The 23,471-nt window shown below is 41.7% G+C and overlaps 1 protein-coding gene across 4 annotated transcripts in view; it reads left to right on the top strand.

Annotated features, from left to right (window-relative positions):
* The first annotated feature begins 735 nt into the window (after positions 1–735).
* Positions 736–23,471, top strand: part of obscnb (obscurin, cytoskeletal calmodulin and titin-interacting RhoGEF b) — an 88,186-nt gene continuing 65,450 nt past the window's right edge. For all 4 annotated transcript variants that reach the window (XM_023977779.1, XM_023977780.1, XM_023977783.1 and 1 more), the window contains exons 1-22: positions 736–937; positions 2,762–3,860; positions 6,910–7,179; positions 7,644–7,904; positions 9,768–10,073; positions 10,610–10,876; positions 11,619–11,725; positions 12,061–12,229; positions 13,005–13,277; positions 13,505–13,783; positions 14,255–14,533; positions 15,508–15,783; positions 16,197–16,475; positions 17,659–17,934; positions 18,305–18,580; positions 18,665–18,937; positions 19,051–19,317; positions 20,961–21,230; positions 21,463–21,732; positions 22,395–22,664; positions 22,776–22,888; positions 23,037–23,190. In XM_023977779.1, coding sequence (XP_023833547.1) covers positions 2,771–3,860; positions 6,910–7,179; positions 7,644–7,904; positions 9,768–10,073; positions 10,610–10,876; positions 11,619–11,725; positions 12,061–12,229; positions 13,005–13,277; positions 13,505–13,783; positions 14,255–14,533; positions 15,508–15,783; positions 16,197–16,475; positions 17,659–17,934; positions 18,305–18,580; positions 18,665–18,937; positions 19,051–19,317; positions 20,961–21,230; positions 21,463–21,732; positions 22,395–22,664; positions 22,776–22,888; positions 23,037–23,190 — 6,025 coding nt within the window. In that variant the 5' untranslated portion in view covers positions 736–937; positions 2,762–2,770. The remainder of the gene's footprint in view (positions 938–2,761; positions 3,861–6,909; positions 7,180–7,643; positions 7,905–9,767; positions 10,074–10,609; positions 10,877–11,618; positions 11,726–12,060; positions 12,230–13,004; positions 13,278–13,504; positions 13,784–14,254; positions 14,534–15,507; positions 15,784–16,196; positions 16,476–17,658; positions 17,935–18,304; positions 18,581–18,664; positions 18,938–19,050; positions 19,318–20,960; positions 21,231–21,462; positions 21,733–22,394; positions 22,665–22,775; positions 22,889–23,036; positions 23,191–23,471) is intronic.

The following is a 23,471-nucleotide window of genomic DNA, read 5'->3' on the forward strand; positions in this document are numbered from 1 at the left end:
TTGGGATGAATCTGACTGCAGAGTGAAGGAAAAGCAGCCAACAAGTGCTCAGCATATGTGGGAACTCCTTCAAGACTGTTGGAAAATAATTCCAGGTGAAGCTGGTTGAGAGAATGCCAAGAACGTGCAAAGCTGTCATCAAGCAAAGGGTGGCTATTTGAAGAATCTCAAATATAAAATACATTTTCATTTGTTTAACACTTTCTTTGGTTACTACATGATTCCATATGTGTTATTTCATAGTTTTGATGTCTTCACTATTATTCTACAATGTAGAAAATAGTAAAAAGAAATAAAAAGCCTTGAATGAGTAGGCGTTCTAAAACTTTTTACCGGTAGTGTACATTGTGGTATTGTATGGTGGAGGTTTTTGTGTTGTGGATATGTAGTGGTGTAGCGATGTTATATGATTTACTGTTTAATTGTTTGCTTAATTGTAATGTAAGTGTGTTGATGTGCTTAGACCCCAGGAAGAGCTGCTGCTGCCTTGGCAGAAGCTAATCTGCATCCATAATAAAATACAAAAAAATACTAATACAAATGTTTTGAATCTGTTGTTATGGGGTTGGCTAGTCAAGGTAGATAAGCTATACCAGCCTGTCCAGCCCCCTGCTCCAGCACCCAGGCTATATCTACAGTAAATGACAAGTCTATTTTGGGAAGGAGGCTGCACCATAATAGGAACGTCAGCTACTTGGCATCATGAGGTACCAATGAAGAAAAAAGAAACACGCGTAGTCAACCACCCACTGCAGGAGACTGGGGGATGTTATACTGCCCTGGATACAAATCATCGTTGTAGGAATATTGACCAAACATAAATTTGTTGAATCTCAACAGCAAAGATTGGATCATCTTTCGGACTGTAAAACTTTGTTAAAGTTTTCATCCACATGTTTCAGCGCCTGTTTTACCAGAAAGTGTCTGAAGACTCAAGGTGAGAAAATTATTGCTGAAATTGAATTAACCCAGTTCCCAGTTGAAATAGTCTAAATGTAAATTCAATTTGCAATAACTGATCAACATAAATTGTAATTTAATCAGGCCTAATTAATATAGGCCTATTTTTAAATGTCGAGTTTCTTATTTTTAGACAAATCATCTTCATTCATTAGTGTGCTGTTCTATGTTTGTGGCGACAGTTTTACACTGTCTAAAACCTATGTTTTTATAACTTATATATTGAATTGCGATGAGTAACTTGTAGGTCGAAGAAGACCATATTTAAAATGTTTTTTGCTGACTATCTACAGTACATCAAACCAACTACATAAAACATGTATGATCTATTTGCATAATTGTATTGGTACATTTATCAAGCAATATCGAATAACGAAGCTTTTCCTTCTCTTGTGGGTTCCCTACCAAACAGCTGAACTGTCTTTGCTACTACAAATGGCAATGGACAGAGACAAGGCCTGACAGCTGAGGTTATTTTTGGGACAGGCAGCTCAGGGGAGGGAGGTGACAAAGATGGCAAATGTCACCCTTTCAAAGACAATATTTGCTCTATTTAACCGGGTTAAAACAGCATTTATCGTAATCTGACGGTGCACTGATCAGTTTGGGTAGGCTACAGGCCTAATAAACCACCTGCTCCCCTTTGGATACGCCTTTTTAGCAAGTGTGTAGGTGTTATTTGATCTTGATATGGGCCTGGTTGATGTCCTATGCGACCGTGCTACTCAAGTCTGGTCCTGCGGACTCAAATAATGTATAAATAAAGAATGTGCACCCCTGTGGGTTCCCAGGACCAGAATTGAAGAACAGTAGGCCTATGGCACCAACTAATCTAAATATTCCACTTCAGTAGGCTAGTATTGTTTTAAGTGTAACAAATAGGCAGAAGCCTATGAAATATGTACTTCTAACCCAAAAACTTACTGTAGGCTATTATTTGGAAAGAATGAGGAGGATTGTTTTTCTATGCATCCCTCTGTCACTAGAATCTGCCTCCCTCTTGGTTAGCTCTGATGATCATTTATCATCAGTTGGACTATTTTTGCTAGAATATGGTTGTTACTTGTAATCTTGTTAGCCTACTCTGTATCACTGTGTTTTAGTTAGAAATCTGTCCTGGGTAGGCAAATATGCTGTACAAAACAATAAAACTGCAGATTGTTACATTGAATGGGACAATTTTATGTTCGACCTACATAGAGACATTATATACAATATTTAAGTCAGTATTCTGTATTGTTTATGTAAATGTAAACAGATGAAGGCTGAGTGATTTGCTCTATAAATGTTTTAACTACTGAGATATCATTGTTATCTGTCCTCAATGCATATCTTACATTTTGGAAAGGATGTTTTGTTGACTTCCATTGCAGACAGATGCCACTAAAAATATATCGGCCATAAGTGAGACATGTTAACACATTCCTCCAAGTTCCTATGAAAACAATCTTAATTTACAGCAAAGAATTAACTCTACAATGGCCCACCCAAACACAGTGTGACCCTATGTGTGAACAAGGTTTTCCAAACTTTAGTCATGACTTGCTGATGTAGAGCTGTTACATTATTATGTCAGGCATGAGAAGGATGAGACACTAGAGGCTGTGTAGTGTCATGCAAGTGTGACATTCTAGTTCAAGAGGCAAGTGATTTAAATGATTGACAATAAGATTAGAAGGATATCTCATCCTTTTGGTTGCCTTTCCTATGCACTTCTTGATATATCCCAGTATTCTTGATTATTCTATTCTCTCAACAGTGTGTTTCAATTCTAAATGACACTATTTCCTTGGTACTCTAGGAACTAGTAATGGACCAGAACCTGTTTGGAGGGGCCCCCAGGTTTCTCACGCGGCCCAAGGCCTTCGCAGTGTGCGTGGGAAAGGATGCCACCTTGAGCTGCACCATTGTGGGCAACCCCACCCCACTGATTACCTGGGAAAAGGAGAAGCTACGTCTGACCTCTGGGGGCCGCTTCAAGATGGTGGATGATGGTGACGTCTACCGCCTCACCATCTACGATCTAACCCTGGAGGACAGCGGCCAGTACATGTGCCGGGCCAAAAACAATGTTGGGGAAGCATATGCATGCGTAACCCTTCACGTAGGCCTTCCACAGGAGATGGTGGAGAGGGCCCCCGTCTTCATGGTTAAGCCTACCTCCGCACGAGTAGGCCTGGGGGGCGACGTGGTCTTCCACTGCCGGGTTGCGGCTTACCCAGAGCCCAAATTTGACTGGGAGAAGGACGGGCGTTACCTGGCCGAGACGAACCGCATCAAGGTGACATCGGACAGTGACAGCAGCTCTCTGAGGATCCAGAGCGTGCGCAGCCTGGACAGCGGCACATACACTTGCCGCGCCCAGAATTTGGTAGGCCGCTCTAACTCCGCCGCCACCTTGGTTATAGACACCCAGGACTCCCGTCACCTGGGCAAGGACAAGAGCACCTCCCTCCTCTCCCACCTCCAGAAGCGTAAAGAAGGGATCTCTATCTACTGCACTGCCGAGACCAGCAGCTCCACTTACAACTCCACCACCACTTCCTCGACCGCCACCACTATGGTCACAGACGGGCTGAGCCTTCTGGGTCTAGACCACAGCAGCGCAGCGCTGGTCAGTCATCTGCCCAAAGGCGTCTTCACCCGCACCTGCACAGTGACTGAAGGCAAGCACGCCAAACTCAGCTGCTTCGTGACGGGCCACCCCAAGCCTCACATCATCTGGAGGAAGGATGGGGGGAACATTGGCGAGGGACGCAGACAGATCATGTATGAGGACCAGGCTGAGAACTTCATCCTCAAGATCCTGTACTGCAAACAGAGGGACAATGGTCTGTACACCTGTAACGCCTCCAATATGGCTGGACACACCTACAGCGCCGTGCTGGTGATAGTTAAAGGTAAGCAAAAAAAACAATAAAAATCACAAATGGTTGGTATTTCAAGAGCGATGTTTGATTGGAATATAAATGATGTAGAATAGTGCATTTACTCCATGAATTATTATTTTAATTTGATAGTGCATCACATCTAAGTCTTCTACAAATAAAATGTTTAGCATTAGTTTTTCCATATTCTGCCATTACCATACTCCCAGTCTAGTTCATCACTCGGCTGTTGAGGAAAATGTGAGGGTAGTTTTCTTTAACGTTTCCATAACGAGGCAAAGGGATTCATGACTATTTAAGGGACATGACAATGTTTGTCATGTGGGGAGGTGACCTTAGATTAACTCTCTCTCATTGCTCTATATGAATTGCTGATAGTCGACTAGTATATAACATATATAACATTTCTTTAAATATAGCCCAAATGTCTCTGCAATGCAGGCCTGCATCACAGTGGAGTTTGTCATTCTTGTGATGTTGAGGTCCCCCTGTACACGGGCTTATGTATGTGAAAGCATTGATTTCAAAGAGTGTTTAAAGGCCCAATGCAGCCATTTTTTCTTTTTTTACATTTAAATTTTTTGTCATTTAGCAGATGCTCTTATCCAGAGCAACTTACAGCAGTGAGTGGATACATTTTTTTCCCGTACTGAGCTCAATATCAAATAATTTCTGGGTGACAGTTAAGTACCTTATTGTGATTGTTTTCAATTATAATGGTCATAAAGAAACAAAAATAGCTTCTTGGCAAAGAGCAATTACTCCAGCAAGAATTTTACTAGGACTGTCTGAGTGGTCTGAGTGGAGAGGTTAAAAAAGAAACAATTCGCTGTTATTCACCGCATGTTGATGTCTTCATGGCAAGGCCAACACTCCATTCCACCAAAACAGGCTGAAATTTCAGGCGGTCTTTACAAACAGTTTTTACACTAAAAGAGCATTATCAACAATTTTACAATACACAGTATTATTACAATCTCATTGTGTGGAAATATACTGTATATAAAACACAGGAAAATCACATGGTCCTGCACTGGGCCTTTAAACATGATAGTGCAAGGAATCTGAAGAGGTTAACCGAGGGTGTGCTGTCCTTGAGATATCGGATAATGTCATACAGTCATGCTCTTACGGAAATTAGTCTCAACAAGTCTATCCACACTAAAATAATTAACCAAAGTGAGCTAAAACATTCATTTGAGCACAGTTTTACTTTGCCCCAACATCGACTTAAACTGTGCAACTAAGTGGTGGAATGCTGGCAGCGAAATTAAGGGGGAGTGTCATGTTTCATCTATTTTCTGCTAGTGATGAGTAGTTCACAGTTGCAGTGATGGCCATTAGGTGCCAGAGCTAGGGTGATTTTCCATGAGCAACTCCTGATTTGCCAGAAGCCTGGAGCATGGAGATTTATCAATGGCGGATGTTAATCTCTGTCTCAATTTGACAGCGAGTGCAGTGCCCATGGCAGTGATTTTGGTTGCATCTGGTTATACAGTAATTGACACCAGATAATGGATTCTTGAGAGGCTTTGCAAGCGAGAGGGACTGTATCTCTCCACCCTTTATGTACCAGTGTTTTTATTAACACCAGATCATTTGATGACCCTCTGGTGTACAATAAGCACCTCTAGGAAATGTCACAATTGAAACATACTCAGTAGTCACAGTCCCAGCCAAACATTCAAAACACACATTCAAATGATAAGTTATATGGAAAGATGAAAGCAGCACATAAACGCTAAACTAAAATGTAAGTGAATATGGTTTAGCCTCTGTTCCTTCTCAACTGTTTTCAAAGAGCATAAGCCATTATTTAATATTTTACTGCAGTGGGCTAAACAAGGGTCACACAGTATTTCTTGGTAGTCTTAAACAAATATACTTTTAATATACAAAATTCTACACCTCACACGCATGGTTATGGGCTTAAAACAAAGAAGACACCTGTACCATGTCAGATATAGAGTTGAAATGCATTCCATTTTGAGTTTGCATCACAGTATTACACTTGATATATATCACATAAGACTGAAATATAACAAAACTGTTTGACATAGAAACACCAGATTTTCGGGTGGGTTTTTGAAATAATGTTTATTAATTAAATATGAATAACATTCCACCCATGAGGCAACTAGGTCATTTGACTGCGCTGCCTATTTTGAAATTCTGAATAAATAGAGCTGATTATTCTGAGTGCTGATGTCTTGTTCTAAGCTTGTCCAAATGGAAATGCAGTACATAATAATTGCCCTGTAAGAAGCCTTGTAAGCTCATTCCATAATAAAGTAAACAGACAGTTAAATCGTAGAGAACTAAAGCATTCTCTAAATGGTCATGTTTCCTTTTGTTGCTGAAAATGGAACAGCACTTGTCTATGGAATCTGCATTCTAAGGACTGTAAATGTTGGTTTTATTTGATGGAAACACTCTGTGATGTATTGGAGCCCATAGAAATCAGTCCTATAGAATGTGTGTGTATCACATGAGGTGGACACATGACAAAATGCTGGCTTGGACTGGTCCAACCTTGGGTTGATGATGGAGTACAGCTGAAATACATAAGTGATTGAAACTCTAGTACTGTACAAGTACTTTAAAGGTAGATTCAGTGGAATTACGTTGCCACAAGCAGCACCGGAGATATTGAAATGAGCGAGAGTCACACAAGGTATCTGCGCATGTGCACAGGTTCGCTTTGTGCTGTGTACAGTGTGGTAGCCAGGGCACCAAAACAGTGGAGAAGTTGAGTCTCGCGCTTCAATGCTCTTAGTTGTTGCTGAAATTGACCCACTATGCTGTTTACTTTCTGCTGAGAAGTGTTCAAAGTAAGATACATTAATTTAATTACTGGAGTCACTCACCTTTTTAAAAATGTTCTGCAATCCTCCTATGTCAGAGCCCAAGGCAGGGTATGGCATATTAAAATAAATACATACATTGTATCGGCAAAACAGATAGAGAGTGACTTTATGAGCAATTGATTTACGCATCCACCAATTTCCATAATTTCACTCACCTTCTGATAATTATTCTGTGTTCTTTCAATGATCCTCAGAGCCCAAGGTGCCGTTCAGGAGGAAGCTGCAGGATGTGGAGGTCCAGGAGAAGATGACGGCCACGCTGCTGTGTGAGGTTCCCATCTCCACCACCCAGGCCAGCTGGTTCATGGAGGAGACGCGACTGGACGACTGCTCCAAGTACCGAATGGAGGAGGAGGGCACCATGCGGCGCCTCACCATCCACAACGTCACCACCAATGATGATGCCGTCTACATCTGCGAGATGAAGGAGGGGAGCCGCACCGTGGCCGAGCTCACTGTGCTGGGTACGAGAGCCATTTTCTTGTCTCTAGTCTTCTGACAAACTCCTGATGCCTCCAATAACAAATATTGTGCAACATTATCAACTTTGAGATTGTTCCTACATTATACTTTGATGGAAAATATATCAGACAGACGTTTACAATGAAATGTTGTGAAGTTTCATAATGTAATAGGCATTACTGCCTATTACTGTCAAAATACTGTCAAAATATACTGTCAAAATATGCTGTCAAAATACTGTCAAAATATACTGTCAAAATACAGTGTAAAAATATATTGTCAAAATATACAGTCAAAATACAGTCGAAAAACTGTCAAAACATTTAATGACGCAAAGGGAGTCTCCAATTTCCTTTCTGACCTTTCAAGGGGGCAATAACCTTGGTATTTAGTTTACACAGTGTTAGTGCTGCAGTCTTGTAGACTACACTTGCCATTTGGTGACCCTTGTACTTGTCACTCACAGGCAACATCACTAAGAAGCTGCCCAGGAGGACTGTAGTGCCAGTGAGTGATACAGTGATCTTCTGCGTTGAGCTGGAGCACCCCTGTTCTGACGCCTACTGGACACGCAATGCCGAGCGTCTGAAGCCGGACACACGCATATTAATTGCGTGCACCCTCAGGCAATACACTTTAACCATCAGCCACTGCCAAGCTGACGACTCAGGAGAGGTGGCCTTCATGGCTGGAGACTGCAAGACCTCCACAAGATTCTCTGTCACAGGTGAGCTACAGACATAGACCTACATGCATAGCACAGACTCTAAAGTCCTTTTCCTATCACAGCATCAAATTAGGAAATCCTACATTTAAATTCCCTTTTGATTAATCTGATCACAAAGGTTAACTATACTTATTTTATTTCACCTTCATTTAACCAGGTAGGCTAGAACTGCGATAACCAAGATAAAGCAAAGCAGTTCGACACATACAACAACACACAGTTACACATGGAATAAACAAACATACAGTCAATAATACAGTAGAAGAAGAAAAAAAGTCTATATACATTGTGTGCAAATGAGGTAAGATAAGGGAGGTAAGGCAATAAATAGGCCATGGTGGCGAAGTAATTACAATATAGCAATTAAACACTGGAATGGTAGATGTGCAGAAGATGAATGTGCAAGTAGAGATACTGGGGTGCAAAGGAGCAAGATAAATAAAAAATACAGTATGGGGATGAGGTAGTTGGATGGGCTAATTACAGATGGGCTATGTACAGGTGCAGTAATCCGTGAGCTGCTCTAACAGCTGGTGCTTAAAGCTAGTGAGGGAGATAAGAGTTTCCAGCTTCAGTGATTTTTGCAGTTCATTCCAGTCATTAGCAGCAGAGAACTGGCCAAAGGAGGATTTGGCTTTGGGGGTGACCAGTGAGATATACCTGCTGGAGCGCGTGCTACGGGTGGGTGCTGCTATGGTGACCAGTGAGCTGAGATAAGGCAGGGCTTTACCTAGCAAATACTTGTAGATGACCTGGAGCCAGTGGGTTTGACGACGAGTAAGAAGCGAGGGCCAGCCAACGAGAGCGTACAGGTCGCAGTGGTGGGTTGTATATGGGGCTTTGGTGACAAAACGGATGGCACTGTGATAGACTGGATCCAATTTGCTGAGTAGAGTGTTGGAGGCTATTTTGTAAATGACATCGCCGAAGTCAAGGATCGGTAGGATGGTCAGTTTTACGAGGGTGTGTTTGACAGCATGAGTGAAGGATGCTTTGTTGCAAAACAGGAAGCCGATTGTAGATTTAATTTTGGATTGGAGATGTTTAATGTGAGTCTGGAAGGAGAGTTTACAGTCTAACCAGACACCTAGGTATTGGTAGTTGTCCACATTTTCTAAGTGAGAACCATCCAGAGTAGTGATGCTGGACGGGCGGGCAGGTGCGCTCAGTGATCGGATGAAGAGCATGCATTTAGTTTTACTTGCATTTAAGAGCAGTTGGAGGCCACGGAAGGAGAGTTGTATGGCAATCATTTGAGAAACCAAGGCTGTTGAGTCTGCCGATAAGAATGTGGTGATTGACAGAGTCGAAATCCTTGGCCAGGTCACAGTACGGCTGCACAGTATTGTTTCTTATCGATGGCAGTTAAGATATCGTTTAGGACCTTCAGCGTAGCTGAGGTGCATCCATGACCAGCTTGGAAACCAGACTGCATAGCGGAGAAGGTACGGTGGGATTCGAAATTGTCGGTAATCTGTTTGTTAACTTGGCTTTCGAAGACCTTAGAAAGGCAGGGTAGGATAGATATAGATCTGTAGCAGTTTGGGTCTAGAGTGTCTCCCCCATTGAAGAGGGGGATGACCGTGGCAGCTTTCCAATCTTTGGGAATCTCAGACGATATGAAAGAGAGGTTGAACAGGCTAGTAATAGGGGTTGCAACAATTTCGGCAGATCATTTTAGTAAGAGAGGGTCCAGATTGTCTAGCCCAGCTGATTTGTAGGGGTCCATATTTTGCAGCTCTTTCAGAACATCAGCTATCTGGATTTGTTCTGTACATCTGCAGATACATCATATCACTGACTTTTCTCAGAATTTATCATACATACATGAGCCATTTCAAACTATACCTCCCTCCCTCCCAGCTGCCAGAAAGCATCCTCCTGATCCCCCCATCGATGTGGTGGTGCGCAACAAGACTGACTCATCCATCACCCTCCACTGGTCCCCCCCAGACAGTGACCGCCCTGTGCCCATCAAGGGGTACATGGTAGAGAGGAGGAAGGTGGGTGCCCAGACCTGGCAGAGGTGCAATGGCATGGAGATCAGCCTCTTTACTGAGATCACGATCCAGAACTTCACAGAGGAGGCCAGCTACCAGTTCCGCATTTCTGCAGTCAACAACTATGGCCAGAGCCAATACCTGGAGGTTCCCGGGACCTTCTACCTTGGTGAGACAGACAAACATCTTCTTACTCCTTATTACTTGGTTTTATTGAAGAAGAAACTAATGGCAGTCTAGGAATACTCCTGGAGATGTATGAGGTAGACAAGAAGAATGTGGGTCTGCACCAAGGCTTGTAGGTAGAAGGTGACTTGTACGTAAGAGTAAAATAACTAAGTACACTCTTAGAAAAAAAGGTGATATCTAGAACCTAATAGGGTTCTTCGGCTGTCCCCATAAGAGAACCCTTTAAATAACCCTTTTTGGTTCCAGGTAGAACCAGTTTGGTTCCAGGTAGAAGTTTTTGAGGTTCCATGTAGAACCCTTTCCACAGAGGGTTCTACATAGAACCCAAAAGGTTTCTACCTGGAACCAAAAAGGGTTCTACCAGGACCCTAAAACGGTTCTCCAATTGGGATAGCAGAAGAACCTTTTTGGAACTTTTCAACAGGTACTCACAATCAAACCGTAATAAGAAAAAATATATAAAAACACCAGCCTGCTACTTTTGTAATACTGATGTGATTCAACCCTTTCTTATAGAGCCCAGTGCAGAGGTGAAAACAGGCCTGATGAACAGCACAGCCATCTCAGGTGAGGAGGCCTCACTCTCCGTGGATCTGTCTTCCGTGTGCTCTGGCGTCTGGTCTATCAACGGACGCCTCCTGCGTAGTGGTGGTGACTACCTCATCACCCGCCAAAAGACCACACACACGCTGATGATCCGGACGGTCTTGATGGAGATGAACGGAGCCGTGGTCAAATTTGTGGGCGGTGGCTCTGAGAGCACTTGTATACTCAAAGTGAAGGGTAAGCACTGGAATAGGGGGCAATGCCAAGAATAAGAACTGTGGATTGAATATGCATGTCTTCATTAGCATGATGCTTTGATTGCCTGTATAAATCAAATCAAATATAACAAGCTTTGTAAACAACAGATGTAGACTTACAGTGAAATGCTTACTTACAGGCCCTTCCCAACAATGCAGAGAGAAAGAATGCAGAGAGAAAGAAAACATGTAATAATAAAAGTAATAATAAATACACAATGAGTAACGGTAACAATAACACAATGAGTATAAAGGCTACATATACATAATCAAAAAAAGGTACTATCTAGAACCTAAAAGGGTTCTTTGGCTGTCCCCATAGGAGAAGAACCCTTTGTTGAACCCTTTTTGGTACTACTGTAGGTAGAACCCTTTTGGTTCCAGATAGAACCCGTTCCACTATTTCTTATTGATCTGTTAACTAATTTACCGCATGGTGATGTCACCAGGCATGCCAAAACTCCATCCCACCAAAACAGGCTTAAATTCCAGGCTTTCTTTACAAATAGCTTTTAGACTAAAAGGGCGTTATCCTAATTTTCACAATTTCACAGTATTATTCCAACCTCATAGTGCTGTACAAGCAGTTATGAACCTCATCTGTTAGCTGTTCTGTTAGACAGTCACCATCTTTCCATTGGAATTTCCCATACAACAACTACAATTCAATACTCTGTAATAAGCATAGCCCTGGTAGCTTATGTGAAACCTCTTATTTACAGCTCCACCTATCCGGTTCACCAGTAAGTCTGCTCACACTGAGGTGGTGACCTGCAGCGCCCAGTCCTCCGCCCAGCTGACCACAGAGGTGTCTGATTACCATGCCCAGGTGTGTAGTGGTCCTTTTGTAGCTCAGTTGGTAGCGCATTGCGCTTGTAACACCGGGGTAGTGGGTTTGATGCACGACTGTAAATCACTTTGGATAAAAGCGTTTGCTAAATGGCATATATTATCTAATGACATACAGTATATTATATAGAAGTCCAGATGACTGAATTAATTAATGAACAAATGAATACTTTATTGGTCTGTTAGGATTAGGAGTAGTGTTATAAATACAAAAATACTTAAGACATTCTCTTTTGAATTGTTCAGATTCAATTCACTGTGTAATGCTGTCTCTTATGCGGATTGTGCATTTCAATGTTTCCTCTAACTCTGTAGGTGGTCTGGATGAAGAATGGACGGGAGCTGAAGATGGGCAAGAAGTATGAGTGCATAACCACTGACCACAAGAGGATCCTGATGGTACACAATGTCACTGAAGAGGACACGGGAATCTATGAGTGTGTCCTAAACGAAGACAGAATGTCCCTGACGCTTTCTCTAAAAGGTACAACAGGACAGCCGAAATATCAAGAATAAAGACTCAACTCCTGTATCATGCTATCATGCTAAAAATATGAAACCCCTCCAATGTCTACAACATATTAATAACTTGTTGACACCTGGTGGAAAGTGGGAACCTGGTCCCTCAGATTCCCATATAATCGTAATACAATAACAGAAATAGCTACATTTTGTACAGCTTCACTGAAAACCCGTTTGTATTATTATCATTTTTTTTTTTTACATATGACAGATGTTTTTACACTCGAAATCCAGTAGGTTAGTCTGACCCCGGATCTCAAACTGACACGGCGTATGAAGTGCAACCTCTAACCTACATTGCCTACAGAAAGCCCCTCTCACACCACGTGACACACAGGGACAGACTGGGCTGTGACAGCTAACACCAGGTGGTAGTGAGCCATCTAGCATGGGAAAGAGCTCTCTGTCATCATGTAATAAAGTCCAATGTGTCACTGGTACCGTCCCCAATCCTCCAACCACGCACAGGCAGACACCCACCTATCATATGATGGTGTATGAAATGTAGCTGTTTGGTTATAAAAGCATAATCAAATATTTGTAAAGCAAATAAATCATTGTAGATGATTCTGTTCTTGCATATTTTTTTATAATATTCAATTCCACATGGGCCTTTGTTAACATTTAATTATAACCTTAAGGTATTAATAGATTTCTACCACAACTCTATAAATTAAAAAAGTGGACAATTCATGTTTTTGTTCTTGATGACAAATCCATCCATGTTTCTCTTCCAGATGAAGCAAAATTCCTGAACAAGCCCAGGGGTCCCATGGGGGTGGCACCTGCCCTCAGCGGGGACCTTGAGTTGAACTGTGAGGTATCATCTGCCAGCGGGGTGGTGGTGTGGAGGAAGGATCAGACAGTGGTCATTGAGGACCAAAGAACTACCATTGTCTCCAAAGGGACACAGAGGAGACTGGTCATCAAGAACGCCAAGAAGAGTGACGAGGGACACTACTCCTGCGAGACAGCGGAAGACAAAGTCACATTCCAGGTCAAGATAAAAGGTAAGAGAGAGAAGGAATGTCTGTAGAGCACACCGGACAAACAATATCATTGTATTCAGCTTGTATAATAACCTAGTCATATATTTATTTTTTACTGTTTAAGCTAGAAAAACTAGTGCTCCCTCAGAATCCCAGATTGCCCATACAAATACTGTTCCTGTTTTTAGTGTTCAACCCAAAAAGAAAGATTTTGATTTTACTTTGCCATTCCATGACTGTTCCCTCAGAAGTTCAACAGGCTGCCTTCACCAACAAGGACTCTGTACAGAAGGAAGTGAGAGCTACTCTCTCCCAGAAAGCCACTCTGAGCTGTGAGGTGTCAGATACCAAGACAGAGGTGAAATGGTACAAGGATGGCAAACAGATCATTGCAAGTAAAACAGTTTCCATGGAGACAAAGGGCAAGAGTCGTCAGTTGGTAGTAGACAAAATGGAGAAAAAGGATGCTGGAGAGTACACCTGTGAAGCTAGAGCAGAGAAGCTGGTCTTTAAAATACATGTGTCAGGTAAGCCAAATATTGATTTACTGTCTGTTGTCTACTTTTGACCGAGGTTGCTGGAGTGGTTGTCCATGTGCCAGTCTTGCAAATTTGAAACGTTTTCCCCCTTAGTCCTTGGAGGTTTGAACAATGTACAACATTTTAATTTCTTCAGCTCTGCTCATTATGTTACAAATGTATGATTGTTTTGTTAGTTTCAATGTGTTCTAATTGAGACTTAAAAATGTGTGGGGTTATCAGATAAAATATTGTTTGTAGATATGGGCTTCAAAGTTGTTTCATTGGATGATTTTGCTTTCATGGCTTCTGAGGACACCTCAATGATGCGATGTGTCTGTCTCTGCTATATTAGTGCTGTAGCTGGTTGACTATGGCTGTTATGTATGTCAATGCTACCCATGTCTGTCCAGTGTCGAAAAATTATTCCTGTTTTCATTATTTGACCCCTACTATGCCCCTCCATGATTGTTCCCTCAGAAGCCCAACAGGCTGCCTTCACCAATAAGGACTCTGTACAGAGAGAGGTGAAAGCTACTCTCTCCCAGAAAGCCACTCTGAGCAGTGAGGTGTCTGATACCAAGACGGAGGTGAAATGGTACAAGGATGGCAAACTGCTGACTTCCAGTAAGACAGTCTCCATGGAGACAAAGGGCAAGACTCGTCAGCTGGTGATAGAGAAGGTAGAGAAGAAGGATGCTGGACAGTACACCTGTGAGGTTGGAGCAGAGAAACTGGTCTATGAGATACAGGTGACAGGTAAGGAGGATATCGACTTGCTGTCTTGTCTCCTTTCTGCCCGATTGCTTGAATGGTTGTCTGTCTGCTCTTCACATTAATGAGGAATTGGACCTTGCATGTTACAGGCACTAGCAGCCCCCCCCCCCCCCCCCGCACTCTGAGCTCTTTAGCCTACTGGAGTATTTCATATCTATTGCTTCTGATATTGTTATGTTGCCCAGCTCGTTGTCTTTTTTCAATTATATGTGACATTTGAATTGTCCATTTTTTTTATTCTTCCACATATTCCTTGCTAATATGTATTCACTCCTTATTCGCCAGTATCTAATCAACTATCTGCTTGCACCTGTTGCGCCTGTTACGCACAGCAGGTGTGTCTTCTGAAGTACGTCTTCCTAACTTGTTTGTACATTACTGATGATAAGGCCAAAACATATGCTCCGTTTTTGTTTATTAACTTTGTACTTGTTGTATTCTTTTGAGCGTGGATTAAATTAAGTATATTATTTTTGCACATCGGCCTCCTTGGGTTATTCCTTTTCATGGTTTTGAGTGCCAGTACCTTTTGACCTCTACATATATATTTTTCTCCTACACACAGGCTGCCTTCCATTGTAGCCTGAATTCAAACCCTCATACTGGCTTTCTGCTCTACACATTGGACATGTTTATCTTAGGAGAAGATAACTATGAAATATTTAGCTCTCCCCTCGGATGCTTTGGCAAGTCTACTGTTGAATTACATTTAGCTTTTGTCTCAGTAAGAAACCAATGCCTAGTTTTTTGTCATACTGATAAAGTTGAGATCTTAGGATTAGTTGATTCCATCAGACAAGGGGCGATGTTTGAGGCTTCAAGGTTGTTTCCTTGCTTGATTTGGCTCTGGTTGTTTTGCTTTGTGGCTTATGGGGACGTCTCACTGGTCTCTGTCCCTTTTGCGGCTGTGTGTCTATTCTCATTCTATATTTGAACTGCTGATGGTTGATTTACAGAAGCCCAGGCTACCTTCTCCAGTAAGGACTCTGTACAGAGAGAGGTGAGAGCTGCTCTCTCCCAGAAAGCCACTCTGAGCTGTGATGTGTCAGATACCAAGACGGAGGTGAAATGGTACAAGGATGGCAAACTGATGACTTCCAGTAAGACAGTCTCCATGGTGACAAAGGGCAAGACTCGTCAGCTGGTGATAGAGAAGGTGGAGAAGAAGGATGCTGGAGAGTACACCTGTGAGGTTGGAGCAGAGAAACTGGTCTTTAAGATACATGTTACAGGTATGCAGGATATATTGGATTTACTGTCTGTCTATTGTCTGCTCTGGGGCATATAGTGGGACAAATTGTTGTCTATATGCCTGTCCTACAAATATTTATTTGATAAAACTTGTCTTTGACAAAGGTTGTTTCATTTGTCGAGTTTTCTTCTCAAGCTGACATCTCCTACAATCTGTGTTCCTGCTCTAGCTTATATTACATCTGAATAGTCTGTTTCTGTGTTTGTTGCGTAGTTTGTTTGTCTCAGTACCATGCTAGAATTGCTGACAGATGACTCTCGGTGTCATTCTGTAGACAATTCTCCCCGTGTCTGTACAGGACAGTAAGTGATGTGTTCTGTGTTTGGTGCTGATACTGTTTGACTCTAAATTAAGTATTTCTGCCATTGTGCCCCTCCATGACTGTTCCATCAGAAGCACATCAGGCTGCCTTCACCAATAAGGACTATATACAGAAAGAGGTGAAAGCTACTCTCTCCCAGAAAGCCACTCTGAGCTGTGAGGTATCAGATGCCAAGATGGAGGTGAAATGGTACAAAAATGGCAAACTGCTGACTTCCAGTAAGACCGTCTCCATGGAGACAAAGGGCAAGACTCGTCAGCTGGTGATAGAGAAGGTGGAGAAGAAGGATGCTGGACAGTACACCTGTGAGGTTGGAGCAGAGAAACTGGTCTATGAGATACAGGTGACAGGTAAGGAGGAGTTATTTTTTAGTCAGATGCCCTCTGTGATGTGATTAAGGTTTTGGTTGCTTGAATGGTTGTCCGTTTGTGTGTCCTATTAATTAAAATGTTATTCTCCTTATTTAAAGATAATCGTAAGAGATTTTCTTATGTCAGAGGAGATGTTATGGGACATACACAGTTACATTTTTAGTTCTGTTTTTTAACTTACAGCTATTGAGTTATTTTCTAAGTGTAATTGGTAACGTTACCTTAGCATTTGTGAGTTCTATCTTGCAAACATATAGGTTTAATTGGTTGTTTTGATTGCACACAGCATTGTCCTTTGAATATTTTGTCTCGATTCACTGATGTTTCTCATGGGGATATCTGAGTGCTCTGTTCCCCAGTTTGTTGCTCTAGACTGTGTGTCCGTCTCCATGCCACATTGGAATTTCAGATGGTTGACTTTGCAAGGCTGCTCTATGTCCAATATATCCCGTATTTGTCCAGTCTAGAGATATGGTTCCTGTTTTGATGTGATATTGAGGTTTCTCATTTCCATCATATCCCTCAATTGTTCCTCCTTCAGAAATGAAGGATGCTTCCTCCAATAAGGACTCTGTACAGCAGGAAGTGAAAGCTACTCTCTCCCAGAAAGCCACTCTGAGCTGTGAGCTGTTAGATACCAAGACAGAGGTGAAATGGTACAAAGATGGCAAGCTACTGACTTCCACTAAGACAGTCCACATGTTGTCAATGGGCAAAGCTTGTCAGCTTGTGATAGAAAATGTGCAGAAAAAGGATGCTGGAGAGTACACCTGTGAGGCTGGAGCAGAGAAGTTGGTCTTTAAGATACAGCTGGCTCTATTACTGTTCCTCAGAAGGCTTTGGAGGCTGAATAGTTGTCAATGTATATGTTCTCTACATTGTCTACAAATGTTTTCCCTAGAGGAAAGAGACGTTACAGTTTTGTCTTTTTGATTGTTTTGCAAATGTCTGAATTGTCCGTTTCCCTGTTTGTTGCATTGTCTTGTCTGTGTCTTACTACTTTATAAATGCAGATGGTTGATTTATCTAGCATTTGTAATGCTTTATTTCCCCCAATGTCTGTTGTGTGTAAGATATGGTATCTGGTTTGGTTGTTGGGATTGTTTGACCTTGAATGTTATGTTTCTGGTACTATCATGCACCTCCATAATTGTTCCCTCAGAAACTCAAGCAGCTTTCACCAATAAGGACTCTGTACAGACGGAGGTGAAAGCTACTTTCTCCCAGAAAGCCACTCTGAGCTGTGATGTGTCTGACACCAAGACGGAGGTGAAATGGTACAAGGATGGCAAACTGCTGACCTCCAGTAAGACAGTCTCCATGGAGACAAAGGGCAAGACTCGTCAGCTGGTGATAGAGAAGGTGGAGAAGAAGGATGCTGGAGAGTACACCTGTGAGGTTGGAGCAGAGAAGCTGGTCTTTAAGATACAGGTGACAGGTATGGGACGATTTCAAAGCTGGCTGTCTATTGATGTTTCTCTCAAGGTTTTGGAAGCTGGATGGTTGTCAATGTACTGTGTCTGTGTTCTACATTGTCTACCATTCTTTTTCTCCCAAGGAAAGAGATGTTATACTGTTGTTTGTTATGATTGTTTTGTTAGTGTGGAAGTCTGAATTGTATGTTCTTGTCTGTCTCATAATGCTTTAGAAATGGAGATTTTTTTTACTTACTCTGACAATATCGCTTGATTTCTCTTTTGTATGTCATGTGCAAGATACGCAAAGGGTTTCTGATTTGGTGTTGGGATTGTTTGACCCTGAATGAAGGGTTTCTGGTTTTACCATACCCTTCAATTATCCCCATTCAGAGGTCCAGGCTGTCTTCACCAACAAGGACTCTGTACAGAAGGAGGTGAAAGCTACACTCTCCCAGAAAGCCACTCTGAGCTGTGAGGTGTCTGATACCAAGACGGAGGTGAAATGGTACAAGGATGGTAAGGTGCTGACTTCCAGTAAGACAGTCTCCATGGAGACAAAGGGCAAGACTCGTCAGCTGGTGATAGAGAAGGTGGAGAAGAAGGATGCTGGACAGTACACCTGTGAGGTTGGAGCAGAGAAGCTGGTCTTTAAGATACAGGTGACAGGTATGATGTCATTGACTCATTCCCCATATTTGTTATACCCAGCACTATCATCACTATGCTAACAAGTCTTATTTTTTTCTATAGAATCCTCTGCCAAGTTTAAAAAGACTGCCATGAAGGATATATGCAGTGTTCAAGCAAGTGAGAAGATTGTTTTGACCACTGAGCTGACTTCGGAGAGTGCCAGTGTCAAGTGGTTCAGGGATGGAGTAGAGTTGAAGGAAGGCACTAAATATGAGATGAAGAGAGAGGGACACTCTCGTACCCTGATTGTGAAGTCCACCGAAGTCAAAGACAGTGGCACCTACTCTTGCCACACTGATGATGACAAGCTTGAGTTCAAAGTTCAAGTCAAACGTTAGTTAGCAATTCATTCATCAGAACAATTGATTGGCGTGTACAGTCAATACTGACATAAGAGCATGCATATAAAATGTAGTTAATTAAGTTCTGTCCATGTTTCCTCTCAGATACACCGCTGAAGTTTGTGGTGCAGTTGCAGCCTGTAGCCACAGAGCTGGGTGTTACGCTGACCCTGACCTGTGAACTGAACCAAGCCTCAGGGGACGTACTCTGGCGCCAAAACAGTCGTGAGGTCAAACCCGGTGGCAGGTTCTGTGTCAGCACTGACGGTGCCAAGCGGGTCCTTACCATAACAGGAATGACCAAAGAGGATGAGGGAGAGTACATCTGTGAATGCAAAGATGATAAGACCTCTGCCAAGGTCTCCACCAACGGTAGCTGAGGCTTTACTTTCATTAGATTTAACACTTGGTCACTCACTACTGCAGCATATAGTTACAGACATAAACAACATAGTTACAGACATATACATCATAGTTACAGACATATACAACACAGTTACAGACATATACAACACAGTTACAGACATATACAACACAGTTACAGACCTGTACACCATAGTTACAGACATATACAACATAGTAACAGACATATCAATGTAAGTACAGACCTGTCCACCATAGTTACAGACATATACAACATATTAACAGACATATACAACGTAAGTACAGACCTGTTAAACATAGTTACAGACATATTAAACATAGTTACAGACATATACAACATAGTTACAGACATATACAACATAGTAACAGACATATTAAACATAGTTACAGACATATACAACATAGTAACGACATATAAAGCATATTTACAGACACATACAACATAGTTACAGACATATATAACATAGTTACAGACATATACAACGTAGTTCAGACCTGTTAAACATAGTTACAGACATAAACAACATAGTTACAGACATATATAACATAGTTACAGAACTGTTAAACATAGTTACAGACATATACAACATAGTAACAGACATATTAAACATAGTTACAGACATATACAACTAGTGACAGACATATACAACATAGTAACAGACATATAAAACATATTTACAGACACATACAACATAGTTACAGACATATATAACATAGTTACAGACATATACAACGTAGTTACAGACCTGTTAAACATAGTTACAGACATAAACAACATAGTTACAGACATATATAAACATGTTACAGACCTGTTAAACACAGTTACAGACATATACAACATAGTTACAGAATATATACAACATAGTTACAATACCTGTACAACACAGTTACAGACATATACAATATAGTTACAGACATATAGAACTAGTTGCAGACCTGTAAAAATAGTTACAGACATTACAACATAGTTACAGACAAATACAACATAGTTACAGACAAATACAATTAAGTTAAATACTTGTACACCATAGTTACAGACATATTCAACATAATTACAGACAATTATACAACATAGTTACAGACATATTACAAATAGTTAAGACCTGTAACAACATAGTTACATACATATTTCAACATAGTTACAGACAAATACAACAATAGTTACACACACATATACAACATAGTTCAGACCTGTACCACGTAGTTACAGACATATACAACATAGTTACAGACCTGTACAATATAGTTACAGACATATACAACATAGTTACAGACATATACAAATAGTTACAGACATATACAACATAGTTACAGAACCATAGTTACAGACATAGTTATTACAGACATATACAGCATAGTTTACAGACATATTCAACATAGTTACAGACATATAGAATATAGTTACAGACATATCAACATAGTTACATACTGTACGAACATAGTTACAGACATATACAACATAGTTACAGACATATACAACATAGTTACAGACATATTCAACATAGTTACAGACATATCGTCGAACATACTAGATATTAACCCATGTATTTCAATATTAACTCAATATTAACTTTCTGTGTGCCTGAGTCTAATTAAGTGTAAAATAATCTTTTTCATTCTGAACTTTTCAGCCCCCAGACTGGTGAATCTGACTTCCAAGCTGAGCAGCATCGCTGCAGTGGAAGGGAAGGATGTCATCTTCAAGTGTAGTGTCACACCAGCAGACGTCAAAGTAAAATGGTTCAGCAACAACGTGCCAATCACTGCTGGGCCCAAGTATAAGATTGAGCACGGGGCCACCAGCCACTCCCTCACCATCACGTCAGTCAGTCAGGAGGATGCTGGGGAGATCCGCATGGCAGCTGAGGGCAAAACCTGCAGCGCTACCCTCCAAGTGCAACGTAAGAAACAACCTCTATTCGCTTTAACACTTACTGTATGATATAATATCTGAGCTAATTTCCAGTGGATATACTTCTGTTCTGTATTATCAGCAGATTGTTTTGATTGACTGATACACAATTATAGCCATTGTTTACAAAAATGTATAAGCTTTTTAAGCATTTTAGCTTCGAAGGGCTACAGTTATCATGAAGGAGTTGTAATATCTGTGTTTTCTTTGTACCCTGACAGTGGAGCCGGTGATGTTCAAGAAGAAGCTGCAGAACGTGACGACGGTAGAGGATCAGAAGGGAGTGAAGCTGGAGGTGGAGCTTAGTAGACCCTCTAAAGAGGTCAGGTGGATGAAGAACAGCGTGGTGCTGCAGCCCGGAGGCAACATGGACATCAGGGTGGACGGGGCCAAGCAGACCCTGGTCTTCAAGAGTGTGACTACCGCTGACCGCGGCTATTACTCCTGTGAAACTCTGGATGACAAGACCCAGGCCAAACTCACTGTGGATGGTAAGTACATTTACATTTTAGTCATTTAGCAGACGTTCTTATCCTGAGTGACTTACAGTAGAAATTAGGGTTAAGTGCCTTGTTCAAAGGCACATCGACAGAATCTTCACCTAGTCAGCTCAGGGATTCGATTCAGCGACCTTTTGGCTACTGGCCCAACACTCGACTACCTACCGCCCAAGTAAGAGTATGTCCCATTTACAGATGCTGTAGTTTTATGATTATGTATAAATAGCCCCTAGTGATCTTAGTTAAGCACAGACAGTATTTCCTAATCTGACATGCAGTTTGTACCTTTGATCTCCACACAGATGTTTATTTTGTTATATATATATTTTTGTACCTTTTTTAACTAGGCAAGTCAGTTAAGAACAAATTCTTATTTACAATGACGGCCTACCAAACCCTAACCCGGACGATGCTGGGCCAATTGTGCGCCGGTTGTGATACAGCCTGGAATTGAACCAGGGTCTGTAGTGACGCCTCTAGCACTGAGATGTAGTGCCTTAGACCGCTGCGCCACTCTGTAGCCCCAGACTATTTATATCTACAGTTTCAGTGCCAAAAAGAGATGCACAGGACACTTAGTGATGATTCTGTATAACCTAAACATTTAGCATATTCCAACACACCTAAACATTCCCTCTATCTGTATTTCACAGTGCAGAAGATTGAGGTGGTGAAGGGCCTGCTGGCCGAGGTCAAGGCCAATGAGAAGGAGACAGTGACCCTGGAGGTGGAGCTCAGTCAAGCTGACGTGGAGGGATCCTGGACCAGGAGCGGAGCCAAGCTCAAGGCAGGGTCCAACTGTCGCATCACGGCCCTTGGAAAGAAGCATGCCCTTACACTGTCCCAACTCAAGATGGAGGACGCAGGAACAATTGTCTTCCAAGCGGAAGGGGTCAAGTCTTCTGGCAAGCTCATTGTTGAAGGTAGGTTATCTCAATTTTTGTCCAACATTAAGCTATTCATCAAGTTGAGTGTTATTTGAAGTGGCACCTCTTGTTTAAATACTGTACCTTTTTGCATTGTGGCTTGTACAGAACCTGCTGCCATGATCTCTAGGCCCATGGAGGATGTCAAAGCTCCAGAGAAGGAAAAGGCAACACTTGAGTGTGAGGTGTCCAGAACCAATGCTGAGGTCAAGTGGTTCAAGGTGAGAAAACATATTCTAGTGGTAAATCATATAACTCGAACATCCAGTCATGCAAAACGAGAAAGTGTTCAATGTCAGCAATTTACTTTGCATAATTGTGTATACAAAGTGAAGTAATCATTTGTACTAAAATATCACTGTTCCCTAGGGTGATACGGAACTAAAACCAGGAAAGAACTTTGGCATCCACTCCCAGGGTCGCACACGTAGCCTCCTCATCCATAAATGTTCCAAAGAGGATGAGGGCACATACGTTTGTCGAATGTCTGACGACAATACATCAGCCAAACTCACTGTACATGGTATGAGTCCCTACATGTTATTCATATGATACAACATGATACATGGTATATTATGCGATCCAATGATAATGATCGTATAATACAATCCAATGATGATTGTATAGGCTTGTCAATGATAGATGTACTTACAGGTTGGTAAAATAGTGCATGTCTCAATTTTAAATAATAGACATCCTTCTTACCAGATATATAGCTATGAATCAATGGAAAAGAATGTCCCTATTCATTCAGCAGTAGATGTGTTGAAGGCTCTCTGATGTCTCTTTTTATGGTCTCTTGTG

The sequence above is a fragment of the Salvelinus sp. IW2-2015 genome, linkage group LG32 (genome assembly GCF_002910315.2).
Source record: "Salvelinus sp. IW2-2015 linkage group LG32, ASM291031v2, whole genome shotgun sequence".
In the NCBI taxonomy this organism is placed as follows: domain Eukaryota; kingdom Metazoa; phylum Chordata; class Actinopteri; order Salmoniformes; family Salmonidae; genus Salvelinus; species Salvelinus sp. IW2-2015.